This window comes from Thermobia domestica, chromosome 4 (genome assembly GCF_964235325.1).
Source record: "Thermobia domestica chromosome 4, izTheDome1.hap1.1, whole genome shotgun sequence".
Classification (NCBI taxonomy): domain Eukaryota; kingdom Metazoa; phylum Arthropoda; class Insecta; order Zygentoma; family Lepismatidae; genus Thermobia; species Thermobia domestica.
Genome location: NC_137457.1, coordinates 3,382,307 through 3,400,555, shown reverse-complemented (window position 1 = coordinate 3,400,555; position 18,249 = coordinate 3,382,307). Strand labels below are relative to the sequence as shown.

Below are 18,249 nucleotides of genomic sequence, written 5' to 3'. Positions count from 1 at the left end.
AGACCCCTTGGGGTTTTTCACTGACTTACTACTATTCTATTGATAAAATCTATATAAATCTCAAGCTCAGGGGGCAAATGTCCCTCCCTGCCTCCCCTAAATGACGCCCTTGGTTAAAAATGAAATGAAATGAAGTAAAAACTTCACGATTTTTATGTCCATTAGGCTAAGGGATATGATGATTAAGGCAAGTGAATGATGATGGAAGATTTGGTGGAATGAAAACGTGGGAGGAAATGGGAACACCCCAAGAAGAGCCACGGACATGATGTTGTCAACCAGAAACTTATTTGACCGAGGACCGAAACAGGTACCTAAGGCACCAGAGGTAAGCGCTTTACAACTGAACCACCGTGGGATCCTTAAAATCAATTAAGAATGAGGGAGTAAATTGACCCTTTTTACGTTATTTTTTTGCGAAGAATTTCCACAACAAACTTCCTCAAAAATAATATTTGATTTATGTGCAATACGAGATACATTCTTGTTTGTTTCTTTTTTTATTATTATTAGTTTAACGTGTTACAATTAGGCACCGAAGCTAAGGGGGATGAGGTATATGATAAAGGTAAAATGAAAAACGTGAGAGGAAGATGGAGAAAACCGAGAAAATCCACACACACGGTGTTTGTTCACTACAAGGCCCGCTTCGTGGGAGCTAAAATTGAACCAGGGACCTCACGTGACAGAGATAAGCGCTCTGCCACTGAACCACCGCGATCCCTAATTTTTTTCTTAGGCTTCTCAATAATCTATTCCATACCGGTTTCAATTGGAATCAGTCAATAATAATTAAAGAGGGTATATAACCCCTCGTCTTCCCCTGAGATAGAAGTGGCCGATATAGCTAGGGATGGGCTTGGGCGAGTTCGAGAGAGTTTTCTTTGAAACTCGACTCGACTGGAAACAAACATCTTTAAGCTCTACACGAGAACTCGACTCGAAAAATTTCCTCCAACTCGACTCAAATTCTAGTCGAAACGAGCTAATTCGAGCTAAATCCTGTGTGTAGTTCCAAGTACTCCCTCCAAATATCCTATATCAAGACAATATAATTATAAATGATACTACTACTACTACTGCTACCACAAATTATTATTATTATTATTATTATTATTATTATTATTATTATTATTATTATTATTATTATTATTATTATTATTATTATAACGACACTATGTATAATCAAGAAAGGTAGGTGGTTTGTATCTGAATACTAAAAACAAGTTGACTGTCGATCTCGGTCGTCCAAGAAGTCTTCAGGAGGCAAGAACATTGGTCACGAGATTCTAGGTTTGAATTCCGCAGGAGCAAGTATCCAGGCTCGAGCCAAAAAATGTTAAAAGTTATAGGGCGCCAGCCAAACATATTCAAAACTGCTCGGCGCGGATTCAGGATTGTCAACGGCTCGAGCGGCTCGGCTCACAGCTCATTCACTATCGAGCCGAACCGAGAAATGAGTTGAGCCAACAGCTTACCCAACCGAGCCGAACCGAACCGAGTTGATTGCTCATCTCAGTCCAGCCGGCTCAAGCCATCGGCTCAGTTGAGCTGAGTCGAACCGAGCCGATGAACGCGTTTCAACGGATCTGGCTCGAGCCGATGGCTCATATGAGCAGAGTTTGTGGCTCATCCCAACCTAGCCGGCTCGCGCCATCGGCTCAATTGAACACAGTCGATGGCTCGTGCCAACCAATGCGGCTGAAGTCATTGGGTCAGTTGAGCCGAGTCGATGGCTCGTCCCAACCGAGCCGACTCGAGCTGTTCGCTCAGTTGAATCGAGCCGAGCCGATTGACATCACTACCCGGGTTGGATTTCTGCTTGGACTCAAAACTTCGTCCGTGGAGGTCTCAGCCTTGATGGTAGGAACTATAGTATATCTTATGATACTCGTTTTTGAGGCTGTCTCGTTATAAAAATCTATTGTCGGCTCCTTTTCGAGACGAGACGAGATATACTAAAAGTAATCCACCAGATGCACTAAAAGTACGAGACTAGATGCAACACTAAAAGTATTTCACATTACTTCTCACATTTCTTATGGCTTTTGCATTCCAGTCTAATCAGGCCATGACTTCAAAACGAGTTAAAACGAGTTGAACGAGCGAGCCATTTACTAAACTGGACTCGACTCAAAACTCGACCTCAAAAACAGTGACTCGGCTCGGAACTCGACTCGAGAAAATTACCTTTGACTCGACTGGAAACTCTAGTTGAATTCGAGTCGAGATATAGCCCGGGAGGCGGCTTATGCCTCCAAGTTTATTGAGTGACAAAAATAATTTAACTTTCGCATATCTAAGGGGGTACAAATGTACCCCATGAGTATGGTTTACTGTATGCTTTATGTCACAGGTACCCGAGGTTGAGTAGCGTTTTTTACGTTATGGGCCGGACTGTAAGGAAACTCAATAACAATTATGTGTAGGGTGATTTGCTTACGTATGTGGCTAAAACTACACTGGCATACATTTGAAGCCCATTGGGTACCTGTGTTACCATATTTGCTTCAAGTATCTTATTGTTGTATTTTATTCTTGTTAAGAGCAAAATAAGGAATAGGTAATATTAGAGCCTATTGCAATATATCGTTGCAATATTGTATTCATATTGCAATAGTGCAACCTTTTGTGCCACAAAAATATTGCGAAATGATACAGTTCTGTAGAGTATAAACAAATTTCCGTTTCTCTAACTTAGCCTTCCTAAACTTACACTAAACTAGCCTACACTAACAAAACCAACATAACCTAATAACGCACAAACCAACATAAACTAACATACCAATACTATCGGTGCCACAAATAAGGGAAAAAAATGAAATGAAATCTTTAATTTTACGTCCCACGCATACGCCGGTGATGATAAGAAATGAATGAAATGGTGGAATGAAGAAAGTGGGAGGAAACGGGAGAACCCCGAGAAAACCCACTAACACAGTGTTTGTCCAACACAAAGTCCACACGGCGCGAGCTGGGATCGAATCAGGGACCCCAATCACCGGAGGTGAACGCTCTACCACTGAGCCACCGCGCCCCATCCACAAATAAGGATGTTTCTAATAGGAAACATTTTTATTGGGGTGCACCTGTATCCCTGTTGGGAATCCGGAATATCATGGGCATCCACAGGTTAAGCTATTATTTATATCTTTTTGAAACTTTTTAGTAAACTCACGATATACCTATGATAGTCTGCGGTCTGAGTGGCTCCCCAGTTTTTATCTTCTAGATCCACCACTGCAGGGACGTACGCAGGCGTTGGATCTTAGGGGTTATGTGGACCCCTCTCCTAGAATCCCAAGTTTTCTGTAAATTTGATATAATTTTAGCGGTGACTTTACAATTCCTAATATAATTTTTCATCCTATTGAACTAGTAGTACCCCAAGAAAAATTATTTTCTGCATACGTGCCTGCTCTTCCTGATTACAAAGAAAAAGCTGTATATCCGCGATAATTTCTGCATTTTAAAAATTGAACATAATATATATTTCATTTAAGATTTGATCCTTACTCGGGGATAGAGACCTACACGGGCCGAATGTTTCGGCCCGAGCCCAATCCAGCCTGAATGTACCTAGGAACGGCCCAGCCCGGGCCCGAAAAGTTTTGGAGATTTTCAGCCCGAGCCCGGAGCGTCCCGATAATTTTTTTTTTTTTAATCTTGGCCCAAGCCCGGCCCGGGCCCGATAAATTTTAAAAGTTTTTGACAAACCCCGGCCCGATATTTTTTTAAAAATTTAGCTCGAGCCCCAATCTTTCTCAAATTTTCGTATTAAACTTTACCTAACCCTCAGAAACATTTTCTAAACTCTGGTTCACAACCTGACGCTTGCCTCCCGAATGGTACCACTGCCTCCTAGAACTTTCCCTTTCAAGAGTTCAAAAACTCGATTTCCTGTAACAAAAATCAAACTTAATTGATTTTTAGCATAAAGTGAAGATGGCAATATTGTTTAGCGACAGGCAAAACTTTCCCACTCCTTCTTGTCATATTTTGGGTTCAGTGAAGATCAAGGTCAGAGTTGAATTTACCGCGCAATGCCTGCAATCCTCTATAGTGAAAGTGGAGCCGCTAAGCAACACAAACTATAAATAGCTATTGTATTCTTTGTAACATTTTTCACGGGCACACTTCTTCAACGTTTGGCTTTATTCCAATTATCGTTTAACGAAAGTAATAATTATTAAAGAATTGCAATTAATCGCCTCCAGCCCGGCCCGACCTGAAGAGAAATTAGTGTCAGCCTGGTCCAAAGAAATAACAGAGTTTTCCCGCCCAAGCCTGGCCCGTGCATGGTGGCTCAGCGGTAGAGCTCTTACCTCTGGCGCGTGAGGTCCTTGGTTCGTTCCCTGGCCAAGTAAGTTTGTGGTGGACAACATAGTGTCCATGGTTTTTCCCAAGGTACTCCGTTTCCTCCCACATTCTCATTCCCCTAATTCTTCCATAATCATTCGCTTGGTTTAATCATCGCTTCCCTTAGCCTAAAGGGTATAATCGTAGGATGTTAAACCGGAATATTTCATTTCATTTTCTCAAAGCTCAGGAACTCTCACCGGGAATCGAACACGGGTCTCTCGGGGCAAGGGCGAGTACGCTACCCATTTATCCACAGGGGGCGCGGTGGCTCAGTGGTAGAGCGTTCACCTCTGGTGCTTGGGGTCCCGGGTTCGATCCCAGCCCCCGCCAAGTGAACTTTGTGGTGGACAAACACCGCGCTCGTGGGTTTTCTCGGGGTTCTCCCGTTTCCTCCCACTTTATTCATTCCACCATTTCACTCATCTTTCATCATCACCGTCTCCTTTAGCCTAACCGGCATAACCGTGGGACGTAAAACTTAAAGATTTCATTTCATTTTCCATTTATCCACAAAGTTGGTAAAGATTGACATGGAAGAAGGGAGGCGATACAAGTTTCCACTTTTTTTTTTTTTTTTTTTTTTTTAAAGCAACTTTCGCCTGCTTCCATAATGTCGAGCATTACTAGTAAAGAAGTTCTGTACTTACGTGGATGTTGGTGATGTAGATGTTGATGAACAGGCTTTACCGATAACGTTGGCTTCTCGGTGGTTGTAGTGACCGTGGTGCCTCCATCAGGTCTTGCAACAATCACCTGGCAAACAGCAAGAAATCCTAACAACACGAAACAACTCTTAACAGCATTCATTTTGACGAGCAACTGAACGCTTGGTTTCCTTGTTGATGCTATTTCAATAACCCCGTTCTTTTGTAGATAAATATCTTCGGTTATAGACAATTCTTTCTAGAACTTCTGAAACGGTATTTTGGTTCTGAAGGAATTGCAGAGTTGAAGACAAAACAAAGGATTTTGCAAGGTCAATTGGAATTTCCGTTACCACTTGGGGTTTCTGTGTTATTTTCTATAAATAAGTAACAGAAATATTATATCGGTTAATAGGTTATTTTGCTAAAGAGAAAAATGACACAGTACACTCAAATATTAAACATGCCGAATTAGATGTTTCCGTTAAAGATAATCTATCCAGTTGTTTTTACCTATTAGGTTCTCTCAAGTACCTGAGGTTACACGGACAAATAAATCCACCGAGGGTCGAACCTGAATCAACAAATAGGAAGGTCGATTTGTTATTGACAACACCAATACTGGCTCTATTTCTGTACTAATTATGAGTATGCTACCTGATGTTACAGCCCATTTAACGACTAGACAGCACATTAATAAACAGCTTATATTTTATGCTTTTTATACCGGAATTTGCTCCTTTCCACCGGATCTTTTTTTCGGGGCACTGTAGCTCAATGGTTGTGTCAAAAACATGTATTAATCCTTATAATTCAAACGGACAATAATGTACAAAAGTCCCAAATTTTAGCCAAATGACAATTGGAATCAGATTCGGGAAAATGTAAATATTAATATGATTCTTAAAGCCAACCAACGATCTGTTTGGTCTAAAGTAGTGCATGATTTGGTACCGACCAGTGGCGTATTTAAGGGGGGGTTTCGGGCTTAAGCCCCCCGAAATTTTAGTTACTATATTAAAGTAAATGATATATCTTGTAGAATGTTCACATTTCCAGGACTAAAGTTAGCGAAGCTCCCCCCCCCCCGGAACAAAATCGTAAACACACCACTGGTACCGACAAAAGGGAGACTACATAAGATACATCTCACTCAATCCCCAAATTCTGTGTCTTGCTCTGAACTTGATACCCTTGAACATAGATAAAGAACTTGGAGTCTACTTAGCCCCATCTGGTTACTTCTAGGAATCTTTTGCGCATTATTCATACCTTTTTTGACGAAGTTTGTTCTAATTCTAGATTTTAAATGTTTTCCACCACAGAAACAAAATACATTCATTTGGCTTTGTGGGGAGCAGGAAAATTCGGTGTAGGAAATTTCGGTGTAGGAAAATTCGGTGTAAGAAAACTCGGTGTAGGAAAATTCGGTGTACAGAAAATTCGGTGTACGGAAAACTAGGTGTGGGGAATGTTCGGTGTAAAGAAAGATTCGTTGTAGTAGACCGTAGGATTTATTAAAAACTCAACTTTGAGGATAAATGAGCGTATTAGTTTCAAGTTCAAACTTCGTGTAGAACGTACTTTTACTGTCTGCTATACCAAATTTTAAAAAAATTGTGATCGTGAAATAATTTGAATTCTAGATTTCGACAGATTTTAACATTTCATGGCCCTTACATGACGAGAAATTTGTCTTTTTTATGTCCGTTTGTGTGATTTAGCGAAGCGACCATCGCTACCAATCGACATTTTATTTAAAACTTAAGTTTTTATGCTGTTTTGGAGGATGTCTCCTAGAATTTTCTATTTCCAAAAAAAAAAAAAAAAAAAAAAAAAGTAGGTTACTAGACGGGTAAAGTTGAAAATTGTAGATTTTTCAAAAATGTTCTGACGATTTTATATCTATTTTATAAATAAACATTTAAATTTAAATTCTTCAAAAACGACATAGTTTATTTATGTTACTCAAAGGTGTAAAAATAAATGCCTCAACTAAAGTATCTACGCCTGATTGGAGAAGAAGTCAATAAGGAGTTAATAGGGTTGCAGTACTTGTTTACCTTAACTTAAGGCAAACAAACTAAAGTGTCTGATTGGAGGAGAATTAAACTATTTGTACAAATATTATATGATAAAACCATCCTATATATTATATGATAAGACTTTTTTGATCAATATATTTTTGCATCTTACATATGTATATGCAGAGTGATACTCACGGATTCATTTGACTCTAGAATTTCCAATTGAAGTCCGGTTTTCACGCGGTTTGTTGCAAATTATCAAGGGAGAACGGGAGATTTATGGGACTATGTTTACTGGTTTAAATTCATCCGAGGTAATATCGAGCAGGCCGCAAGAAAAACAGCAAATATTCGCCATTGTACGTTACAGTTCGAATGAGATATTGGATATTTGAAGCGAAATTGAAGAATACAAATTAAGTGTTAGTGAGAATACAAATTAAGTGTTAGTGAAATGAAATGAAATCTTTAAGTTTTATGTCCAACAACATCCGCCAGCGGTGTCCGATGCTTCCCTGCCTTACTCAGAAGCGATCCTGTTTCCTGCAATTTATTCACTAGCGACCATATTATGTTCCTGTTTGGGGCAGAACGTGAGGCAAAGTTGCGTGTAAATGCCCTTTGCGTAGCAAAAACAGATCCCGGCCTCCAAAATCTTTTTAACGATAAAAATCACGTTGCTCCAAAGAGTACATTATTGTAACTGTGTCCTGCTCATATTGGTACAGTAGCACAGCATAATTCCCAACAAAACGGCCCAGTTTCCTGTTTCTTATTGACCGTCGCGAGGTTGCCATCTAACGAAGAAGCTAAAATCTCCATACCGCACCTCACTTAATTCCAATTCGTTACAGTGTCGAATATTTGCTGCTTTTCTAGAGGCGTGGCCTATATTACCCCAAATGAATTTAAACCAGTAAGCATAGTTCCATAAATCTTCTAACGTTCCTTGATCTTTTGCCACAAACCGCATGAAAATCGGACTTCAGTTAGAAAATCTAGACCCAAATGAAATCCGTGAGTTTTAAAAGAATCACCTTGTATATGTTCTATGATGTACTATATAGGAAAGGTGTTTCTAGTTGTTCCTATAACTATTATCTGAACTTACAGTTCTAATTGTTTTATTTCTGACAAAAAGTGTCAGCTTCATTGTGTGATGGAAAGTAGTTTATAGTAATTCCCCGCAAAAGACATGCAAGAGGTAGTGGACTGAAGGCAGAAAAATAAATTTGCTTTTCTTGAAAAGGTAATAACATTTTATTCGTTACATTATATGGTTTTCGTTTTCACAATATGAAATGTCGTAAATTATCGTAAGTGGTAATATTCAATATGTATTACACCGAATCTACCTTACACCAAAATTTCCCCACACCGAGTTTTCCGTACACCGAATTTTCTGTACACCGAATTTTCCTACACCGAGTTTTCTTACACCGAATTTTCCTAGACCCGGCTTTGTGAGATTACTGTAGAATATATTTTGAGAAACAAGGAATATGCAATGGTCAGTTACAAATATCATGTTTTCAAAGAAAAATGGAAATTTCCTTCCAATGTAAAGCAAAAGAACTTTAGTAATCTTTCTTTTTTTTTTTTTTAATGAACAATTAACATCGTGAAGTAATGGTCCATAGTCATTCTGTTATTGTTCCATCCTACTATATGAGAATTCTTCTGAAATGTTTAATTCACTGACCCCAGTACAACACTTTTTTTTTTTTTGGGGTAAGTTATATTGTAAGAAAAATGGTAAACCACAAAAAAGAAGGACCGAAGAAAGAAAGCAAACACACTCGCATAAAAAGTAAAAGAAGTAAAATATAACAAAAATAGATATAAAAATGCAAACAAAAACAAAGGGCCAGAAAAAACTAAGTAACAAGAATTTTAGGAATCATAAAAATGGATCAAAAGATTACGATCTTGGCCAATAATTAGTTTTTTGGATTACGGGCCACAAAATTTTTGCATTTCAAGTTTTGGTATTTCCTACGGAATAACCACATCATACTGAGTTAAGTGATAGTTTGAGTTTGGCTACACTATATGTAGTTCTCTAGATATAAGACGTACAAGAAAATTTTTGATTGAAATATATTGGATCTTGTAATCTAATAGCAGTGGTAAAGTGCTTTCTCCTGGTATGTGTGGTCCCCTTTTCGATTCCCGACTAAGTAAGTTTGTAGTGGACAACTTCGAGTTTGTGAGTTTTCTCGGGACGTGAGTGGGACGTTAAACAAAAATTTCATTTCTTTTCATTCCATTTCCTACTTTAAATGGCTTATAATGCTAGAAGAAGATAATTTGAAGTTCGGTTCTTCCTCTGGAAATAATAGATCTACGCACATCAACGGCATGGAGAATACCCATTAACCAATATTATTATTATTATTATTATTATTATTATTATTATTATTATTATTATTATTATTATTATTATTATTATTATTATTATTATTATTATTATTATTATTATTATTATTATTGACTATTCTACCTATTGGCAGGTCCTGGGACTAATAAGGTTTTCTCTTTCTTTTTTCTTCTTAATTTCGCAGTTTGGGCCTGAAAATGTTTCTTCCATTGTTCTCGATTTTCAGCTTCCTCTTTTAACTCCCAATATTTTCTTTTATTTTTCAAATCACAAATCATCGATCACTTGTGTTCTTCTTCTCCATACTCCTCCCTTTCCTTCCATTTTTCCTTCTATGGCAGTATGAAGACAATTTCTTCACAAGATGTGTCCAATCCAATTGGCTTTTCTACGAAGGATGGTGGGCGTTCTCTTCTCTCCTATTCGTTTTAAAACGTCTTCGTTTGTTACTCTCTCTGTCCATTTTATCTTCTCCATCTTCCTCCAACACTACACTTCAAAGCTCTCTAAATATTTATTCCCCAGCTTCCATAATGTCCGAATCTCTGAAAAGTCCAATACTCCAGATATAGCACCTGACCAATTTCTTCCTTAGTCCAATATTAAGGCTGCTAGTTAAGAGTGATCTTTTCTTATTAAATGCTTCTTTGGCTATAACAATTCTTGTCCTGATCTCTTTGGTGTAGGAAGCGTCTTTCGTCAAAATACTTCCCAGATATTTGAAATGGTCCACTTCTTCAAGTACTCTTTGTTCTACCCATTTACCAATATATGCTTTATTAATATTAATATTTCCATACTATTAGTCTTGCACACGAGACGAGACGAGATATATTTTTTCGTCTTGTCTCGATTTTTTCTTGGATTCTTTTCTACACTGTGATTTTTTAATTTGATTTGATCGTTTTGAACGCGATAAAATTTACGCCCTGATTTTCTTCCCATAGTTTCATCAAGAAGTTACTAGAATCCTTCTGCGTCACGAGAGGCCACAAAGGGTGTGATATAACACATTTAAACCATATTTATTACTGGAATATATTACGTAATGATTTAGAGCTACGTTATTTTCAGAGCGTGAAATTGGATATTTCTGTGAAACTGTAAAATGATAGGAAGTTAAGTTAAGAACACATGGCAATTTACTTTAACCTGAAACTTGGGCTGCAAGAGGAAGGCTTAAAGTTACTTGAGAGATTTTCGTTAATTTTAATTATTTTGTAAATAGCCATTTTGATTTAAGGTTTAGAACGAAGGCTTCGTTTGGAAAAGAATAATTTGATTGCGACTAAGTTAGACTAAATACATAGAAAACAATAGATCACTGGATCGTGTTAGCGCCGATGAACTTTCGATTACTATTTCATGATCCAAATAATATAGAATTCAATGAGATATGAGCTCTAATACTCATTGATATTGAGGAACACGAAAATTAAACTTAATGATAATTTTGTTTATTTTGCTATCTTCAAATTTCTTTTAAGGTTTTACACTAGGGTTTTTGATGAGGTTGTTGCCCTAAGACAAATTTATTGACTTGAAAGGTAGAGCTACGCGCGATCAGGATTATTTTCTTCTTAAATTTGGGTTTACGAACAAAACAGAATTTTGCCAATAAAAAGATTTTATTTTAACATAAGTTTCCAATAATTAGAACATCTATTACCGTATGTAAACTACGCGATTATCAGGGCATAGAGTAAATTTACAGACAATATTATATAATCATATCTTTCATTTTGTGTTGAATTTTTAGACATACAAGACCTCTTGAGCCACAGTGCCCTCGATATAGTAGTTTGGACGGACACATAGACAGACAGGGTAAATATATAAGGGAGTTTGGACGGACACATAGACAGACAGGGTAAATATATACGGGAGTTTGGACGGACACATAGACAGACAGGGTAAATATATAAGGGAGTTTGAACGGACACATAGACAGACAGGGTAAATATATAAGGGAGTTTGGACGGACACATAGACAGACAGGGTAAATACATAAGGGAGTTTGGACGGACACATAGACAGACAGGGTAAATATATAAGGGAGTTTGGACGGACACATAGACAGACAGGGTAAATATATAAGGGAGTTTGGACGGACACATAGACAGACAGGGTAAATATATAAGGGAGTTTGGACGGACACATAGACAGACAGGGTAAATATATAAGGGAGTTTGGACGGACACATAGACAGACAGGGTAAATATATAAAAAAAATTTTGGACGGATACTGGGACAGACAAGATAAATATATAAAGGAGTTTGGAAGGACACATGGAGGAGCTCCTCCGAGCTAAGCGGTAAGTTTCCGCGCCTTTGACCCGGTTTCGATTACCGTCAGGAGCTCATGTGGTTTGGACTCCACGTTAATCAGTAATTCCCGTCTCATATAGCCTCGCTGCTGAAAGGAACGCTAAACTAAAATCAACTCAGACACTTGACAGTCAGAGTAAAAAAATAGTAAAGAAAAAGAACCTTGATACACCAATACTCCTTAAAAAGAATACTTGTTACAATGTTACAACTTATCAAACCATACTTTTGCGCCTTGATTTGATCCGAAAACCTGATTCCAGCTAAGTTCAACTCAAAAAGGTTTAGAAGAAGAAAAATACATTTATGTCTTGATTGTTTCCAGTGCTGTGCTTCAATGGATGTTTCTTTGTCTATAACCAAAAATAGTATAACAAAAAGCATTGAAGATTTGAGGAGGGGTCAAAGGAGGATCTACGAATTTCGTTCTCTATGGCTATATTTCCGATCTTGCTCTATGTGCATATCTTTCACCCTTTTGTGTACTGAAAGTTGCTCCAGGGGAAATTACAAATCGTCACTGACAAAGAATAATTCCAGGAAAAGCCTCCGAAATACAAAATACCAATAGTACGATGTCGCGCTAAAATTGGAGCACCAAGCTTCGCTGTGGACATTCTGCTACGTATTTATTGTCTATGGATTACAAGTCACAATACTTAACCTTGACACCTGCAGTTCTTCGGATTTTTATCTTCAGGCAGGTGGATTTTCATGCTTCAAAAATCATTCAGATAGCTTTCCAATCCAACATTTAGGCCTTATCCTTTCGCAGAATATGTTGTGTTGATCTTCAGAGAAGTTTAGTGTTAAGTTTAATATGTTACGTAAATGTGTTATCTTCTGGTTAATCTTTGCTTCAACGACTGGACTGCCGTATCCAATTAGTGTAAAGGAAGGTACGTTGATTTATTTATTTATATTCCATAGCTATTTATGGGACATTTTTGTAATGCGTAATGTCGATTTAAGGTGTGTAGCTACTGTGGAAATGAAACACGCCAGTAGGGGATCTATTCTCCGCTTTTGAGTGACAAAAATAATTTAAGCTATTATTTATATATTTTTGAATAGTCTGGGGTCTGGTCGCCCCCCCCCCCGAGTTTTTACCTTCTAGTTTCGCCTCTGAAACACGCAGACACATTAAAAGAGCTCAATGCTCCTCGTGGCTATATGATTATCATATATACTTTCGATGCGATGCGGGAGACCCGAGTTTGATTCCCGGCGGAGTTACGTGTGCTTTGAATCTCATTTTAAGGTGTAGGATCAGATCTCATAAAGCCTCGATTCAATGCTGGAAAAGAACATCAAATTAACTAATTTATCAGAAACTAAATATAGTAAAGTTTGTCTCATGTAAAGATAGTCAAGCAATTCAGTGCTGATTTTCCCGTGCGGGAAATTTCAATACACGGTGGGTGAATCCCAATACTATGAAACTGCTGATGTTCGAGGAGGAATTTAGTAGCCATTGGGGGAAATCCACATGGCCTCTCCCTGAAGTCATCACTGGACCAGTACATACATTCATTCATTGCAGGGGCGTCATTTCAGACTTCGCTTGAGGGGGGCAAGAGCACCACTGACGTAAGACTTTCACATTTTGTACTAATACATTAGTAGGCAATCGATTAAAGTATATGTAAACCTCAAACGTTTGGGGGGGCAATTGCCCCCTCCTGCCCTCCCTAAATGACGCCCCTGATTCATTGTTGGACATGCGGTGACGATTTCAGGTGGGGGTTTGGGAGATTTCCTCTGGGGCCATATCTCCGGTTGTCCTCAATGTTGACTATAAGCAGATTCAGTATACACTACTTCTGTTTCTGTACTACTTTTCACATCCTTCGTCCATGTAATGAGAGCCTCCCCTCTACTGACCATGCCACAGGAAGTCAATAACTCATACCCTTGGATATGATATATTTTAATAGAATTCAATTAATATAAAGCTATTCTTTTCGATCTAAAAAAAAAAAAAAAAAAAAAAAAGGACTACCTCCAAAATGTCTAACCTCCCGCTTTTCCCCCTCCAATCCCCCGCAGAAAGCAAATATGATGTAGTTAATGTTCCTCTCTCTGAGGGGGAAATGTTCTGACATAATTAAGGGTACATGTATTATGTGTATTACAGGCAGGCCCGTATCCCCGAAGAGGGCTAGGGGGCCGGGTCCCCTCTAAATTTTCATTTCCCCCCTGAAATTTTCACGGTAGGCTTGCAAATGATCTATAATATGGTTGGGTCGCACCCCTAACTTCTACGGGCCCCACCTACATTTTGTTCTGGCTACGGGCCTGGGCCCGGGCCCCCCAAATCTCATGTGGGCCCCCTAGTATATTTATGAATATTCAATATTTGGCATAATTTGAATGCAATTTGTCTTAACATCCTCATATATATACCTTCTGCGTCTGAGTGCCCTCCCCCCCAAATTTACAGAGAAATCGGCACCCTCGAAGGGCCCATTTAAGCCCAGCAAAAAGTAGGGAAGTTGAAGTCTCGTAGGATATAGTTATTTAGGATGGTACCAAGAGACTAATTGAGTCTCGAAATTTGGAAACGATGTTGAAAGTCAACATTCTGAGACCAACTCGAAAAGATCGAAACAGACATTTGTAATTCGAAAGTAGACTGAGCTCGGTCTCGTCTCGAATATTGACTATAAAAAATTACTGAAATTATCTTTACACACGATTCTTGCGATTTTAAATCACGTGAACAATAATGGAGCAACTGCTGTTGAATCGTCGTAGTTATAGGTATATATGCGGGAGAAAGGGGGACAAATTACATGGGGGTATGATGGATCAGTAATAGAGCGTTTAACTGTGGTGTGTTACGGGTCCCTGGTTCAATCCCCGTCCAAGTAAGTTTCTCGTGAACAGCATCGTGTGTGGGGATTTTCTCAGTGTTCTTCCGTTTCCTCCCACCTCCTGATTCCATCAATTCTTCCGTCATTATTCACTTTCCTCACTTATCGTCTCCCTTAGCCCAAAAGGCGTAACCATGGGACGTTAAATTAAATTGAAAGTGTTTTGAATATCACGCAATTTTGAAGTGTTGGGATCCAAATATTTTATTCTCTTCCCATTCATTTTAATTACTCAAAGAGCACGTTATTAACAAATTCTGAAACCCAATTTTTTAAAGCAAACATAATATTTCAATTTCCGAACGTTATTTTCTTCACACAGTTCAGGTATTATCCAAGGTAAGGTATACAATATTTAAAATTTCTTGTTTTACTACAACTGCTCGTAACACTAATGGGAGCAACTTTCTTGTGGAACTGAGGGTGATAACATCAGTTGCTGGAAAGTAAGAGCAGAAATTTCGGAGTAGGATACGGAAAAATCATGGAAAGGAATAAAAGCTTTGAGTTTAACGTCCCACAGTTATGCCCTTTAGGCTGTGGCGTAGAGAAGGGGGGCCGGAGGGGTCGCCCCTCAAAGATGTCCGATAATGTACTTTGGTACTTTGATGTTTGTAATTTTTTATATATTGTTATGTTTATATATATATATATATATATATATATATATATATATATATATATATATATATATATATTGTTTGTAATTTTTCTATATGTGCCTATAACAGCACTTGTCCCCCTAAAAACACACATCCTGGCTACGCTACTGCCTTTAGGCTAAGGAAACGGGATAAGTAAGGCAAGTGAATGGTGATGGAAGAATTGGTGGAATGAAGATATAGGAGGAAACGGAAGTACCTCGGAATAACTCACGGACACGATGTTGTCCACCACTAATTTACTTGGCCGGGAATTGAACCAGGATCTCCCCGCTGCAGAACTAAGCACTCTGCCACTGAGCCACGCTGCTCCTCAAAATTAGGGAAAGAGAAGGAGCAAGAAATTGAACCAGGGAATTGTTTAGAGCTAACAATCAGCTTTCTATATTTAAAATGCGTAAGAAACTCTATATTGGTATTTCTTAAAAAAAAAAAAAATACTAACCAATAAATCTACCACAAACATTTTCTCTCCCTCTTTATCTCTACGTGGACTGTAGTTTGAGATAAAATCTCAATTTTTGTAGTGAAATTACGAATTCAATCGTTACCCAGGGGCTGATCCAGGACCGACTTCTGGGGGGGGAGGGCGGTGGGTTATCTATATATATATATATATATATATATATATATATATATATATATATATGAAAGTTTCCTCTTCTGGGGTGCGATCGCCCCCTGGATCCGCCACTGTGGTTCCTAGTATGTGGGATTGAGTAATATTGATTCAACGTGAAAGATATAACCTCTAGTTATAACGATGATTGATTAGAAGTCAATTGTTTAACCAGTAACAAGTTCTATTGGTCATTGGCGGAGAGGTGATTTTGAGTTTAACGTCCCGTTCAGCAGCGAGGCTATATGAGACGTAGACCTACTGATTAACGTGGAATCCGAACAACATGAGCTCCGGCCGGGAATCAAATCCGGATCTCCCACGCCAAAGGCGCGTAAGCTAACCTTTAGCCACGGAGGAGCTCCTATTGGTCATTGGCGTAGCGGCACATTAATTTCGGGGGGATCAGATTACCGGAGAGACTGGGATGTATGGAATATCTCCTGGAAAAGTGGGGAGTTTTCCCCAGAAAATTAAAAAGAACAGTATTCGTACACTACATTTTAAAGCATTTCCGACTTAAAAAGCAAATAAAAACTTATTTTATTGCTTTTAATAGTCTGGTTTTTTATGTGGCGCTAAAACACACACGCACTTTACAGTTTGTTTGTTTATTCTAACAGTAAAATAAAATCTTGTTTTACAGTTTTAGTCAAATTTAAATGATACCAAGTGTATGACAAGAAACAAGACAATAATAAGATGTAGTGTGAAGTAAATATAATACTCAGAAGAAAGAAAGTTTTGCAAACACATTTTAGCCCTACTAACCTACAACTAATGTAAATGAGTTACGAAATTTGCTTTTTTTTTATTATTATTATTATTTTGTTGGTCGTTATCTAAGCAAAAACTGTTTGTTACTTTACAGTTTACTCCACCTTCACCATCATAGGGCCACTCAACTCGCTGCCTTTTTCTACTTTTGGAAACAAACTTTTTTGCTACTTTTTTCATATCCACTTGGTCTAACATTGTTTTGTGAACGTAGCAAACTGCTACATGCTTGGGCCTCTTTAGGTCATAGTTGACCTAAGATATTAGAAATATTAGGGGGAACACGGTGGGATTGACGCCTGTGTTATTGGTTAAAGTGGGATTGAATCATTATTCTGGTTTTATTCGACGCTTAATACACTCTGTGAAGATTGAATCCGCGAACACATTCAGTGGAAATCATGAACGTTAGTCACGTAGCTTTAGCTATGAATGAGACACATCCTACAATAATTCTGCACTCAATAATAAAGTAAGAAAACAAAAAGACGAAAAGACAGGCTGCAGAATGATACTACTTTTATACATTTTTATTTTCACAATTTCTTTTTCAAGACTACAAGGTGCTTCAAAACAACACCGAGAACGTTATGGAGGTGATTCCTGACACCAAGATACGACAAAATGTATAGACCAATCTGGGTGCACAAATGCTTTCTTTCGCAGTTATAGGCTGCAGAAAACATGAAAAAATGAATTTTAAAAGTAAATAGCTCCAATACTATGGAACCTACCGTAGTCGGGTTAAGATTTATCTTAGGAACTAGCATGTGCCCTATCCAAATATCCGTGTTTCAGAATCCTCCGGTACTTTCACTACAATTTCTATAGAGATAGTTGGTGAGTACTTTAAATTATATGCCCGTAGCCAAAGTCCCTATATAAAATTTGTTGCGTGGGTACCGCAGGATTTTGAATCATGTATTTTTGGATAGCGCACATATTAGTTCTTAAGTAAAGTCTTGACCGACTACGCTAGGTCCCGAGCTATGGACATTTAAAGTTAATTTTTCATGTTTTCGGCAGTCTATAACTGCAAAGTGACGGATTTCTGCACCCAGGTTGGTTTATACTTTTTGTCTTATTTTGGTGTCAGGAATCACTTCGCAAATGTTGTCGGTGTTGTATTGAAACACATTGTATAGACACACGATCGATACTCAGTCTCGGGACCGAAACCAAGATCGTAACAAGCATCTGTTGATTGAGACGAGACCGAGACGGCGATTTTCGACTCGAGACAAGGCTGCTATTTCTCAACTGAGATTGCATAAAGTTTCGTCCCGTTTCATGTCGATACTAGTCTCTAGTGTTATTATTGAAACGAAATATGCTAATTTCACGTACTACGTACGATTATACAGGGTGTCCGAGAAGTTCTTCCCTGATTACAGAAATTGATAACTCAGGCTAGAAATAAGATAGAAATATGAAACTGGTGTTGAATTGTTTACAAACTATAAAAGTTTTGGTCACATCAGTACACTTCCACATTAGCACCCTTGGTAGCACCTAGCACATCTAGGCGATATTCAATTTCCATCCACACATTAGCCAACATCACTGGAGGGATC

At 38.3% G+C, this 18,249-nt stretch overlaps 2 protein-coding genes across 4 annotated transcripts in view; one reads left to right on the top strand and one right to left on the bottom strand.

Moving 5' to 3' along the window:
* Window positions 1-5,214, bottom strand: part of LOC145683666 (uncharacterized) — a 57,009-nt gene extending 51,795 nt beyond the window's left edge. Inside the window, exon 1 of the mRNA XM_081755015.1 lies at window positions 5,010-5,214. Within this exon, the coding sequence (XP_081611141.1) occupies window positions 5,010-5,169 (160 nt within the window). The 5' untranslated portion in view covers window positions 5,170-5,214. The remainder of the gene's footprint in view (window positions 1-5,009) is intronic.
* Window positions 1-18,249, top strand: part of LOC145683665 (uncharacterized) — a 135,669-nt gene that overhangs the window by 80,885 nt on the left and 36,535 nt on the right. The window lies entirely within an intron of this gene.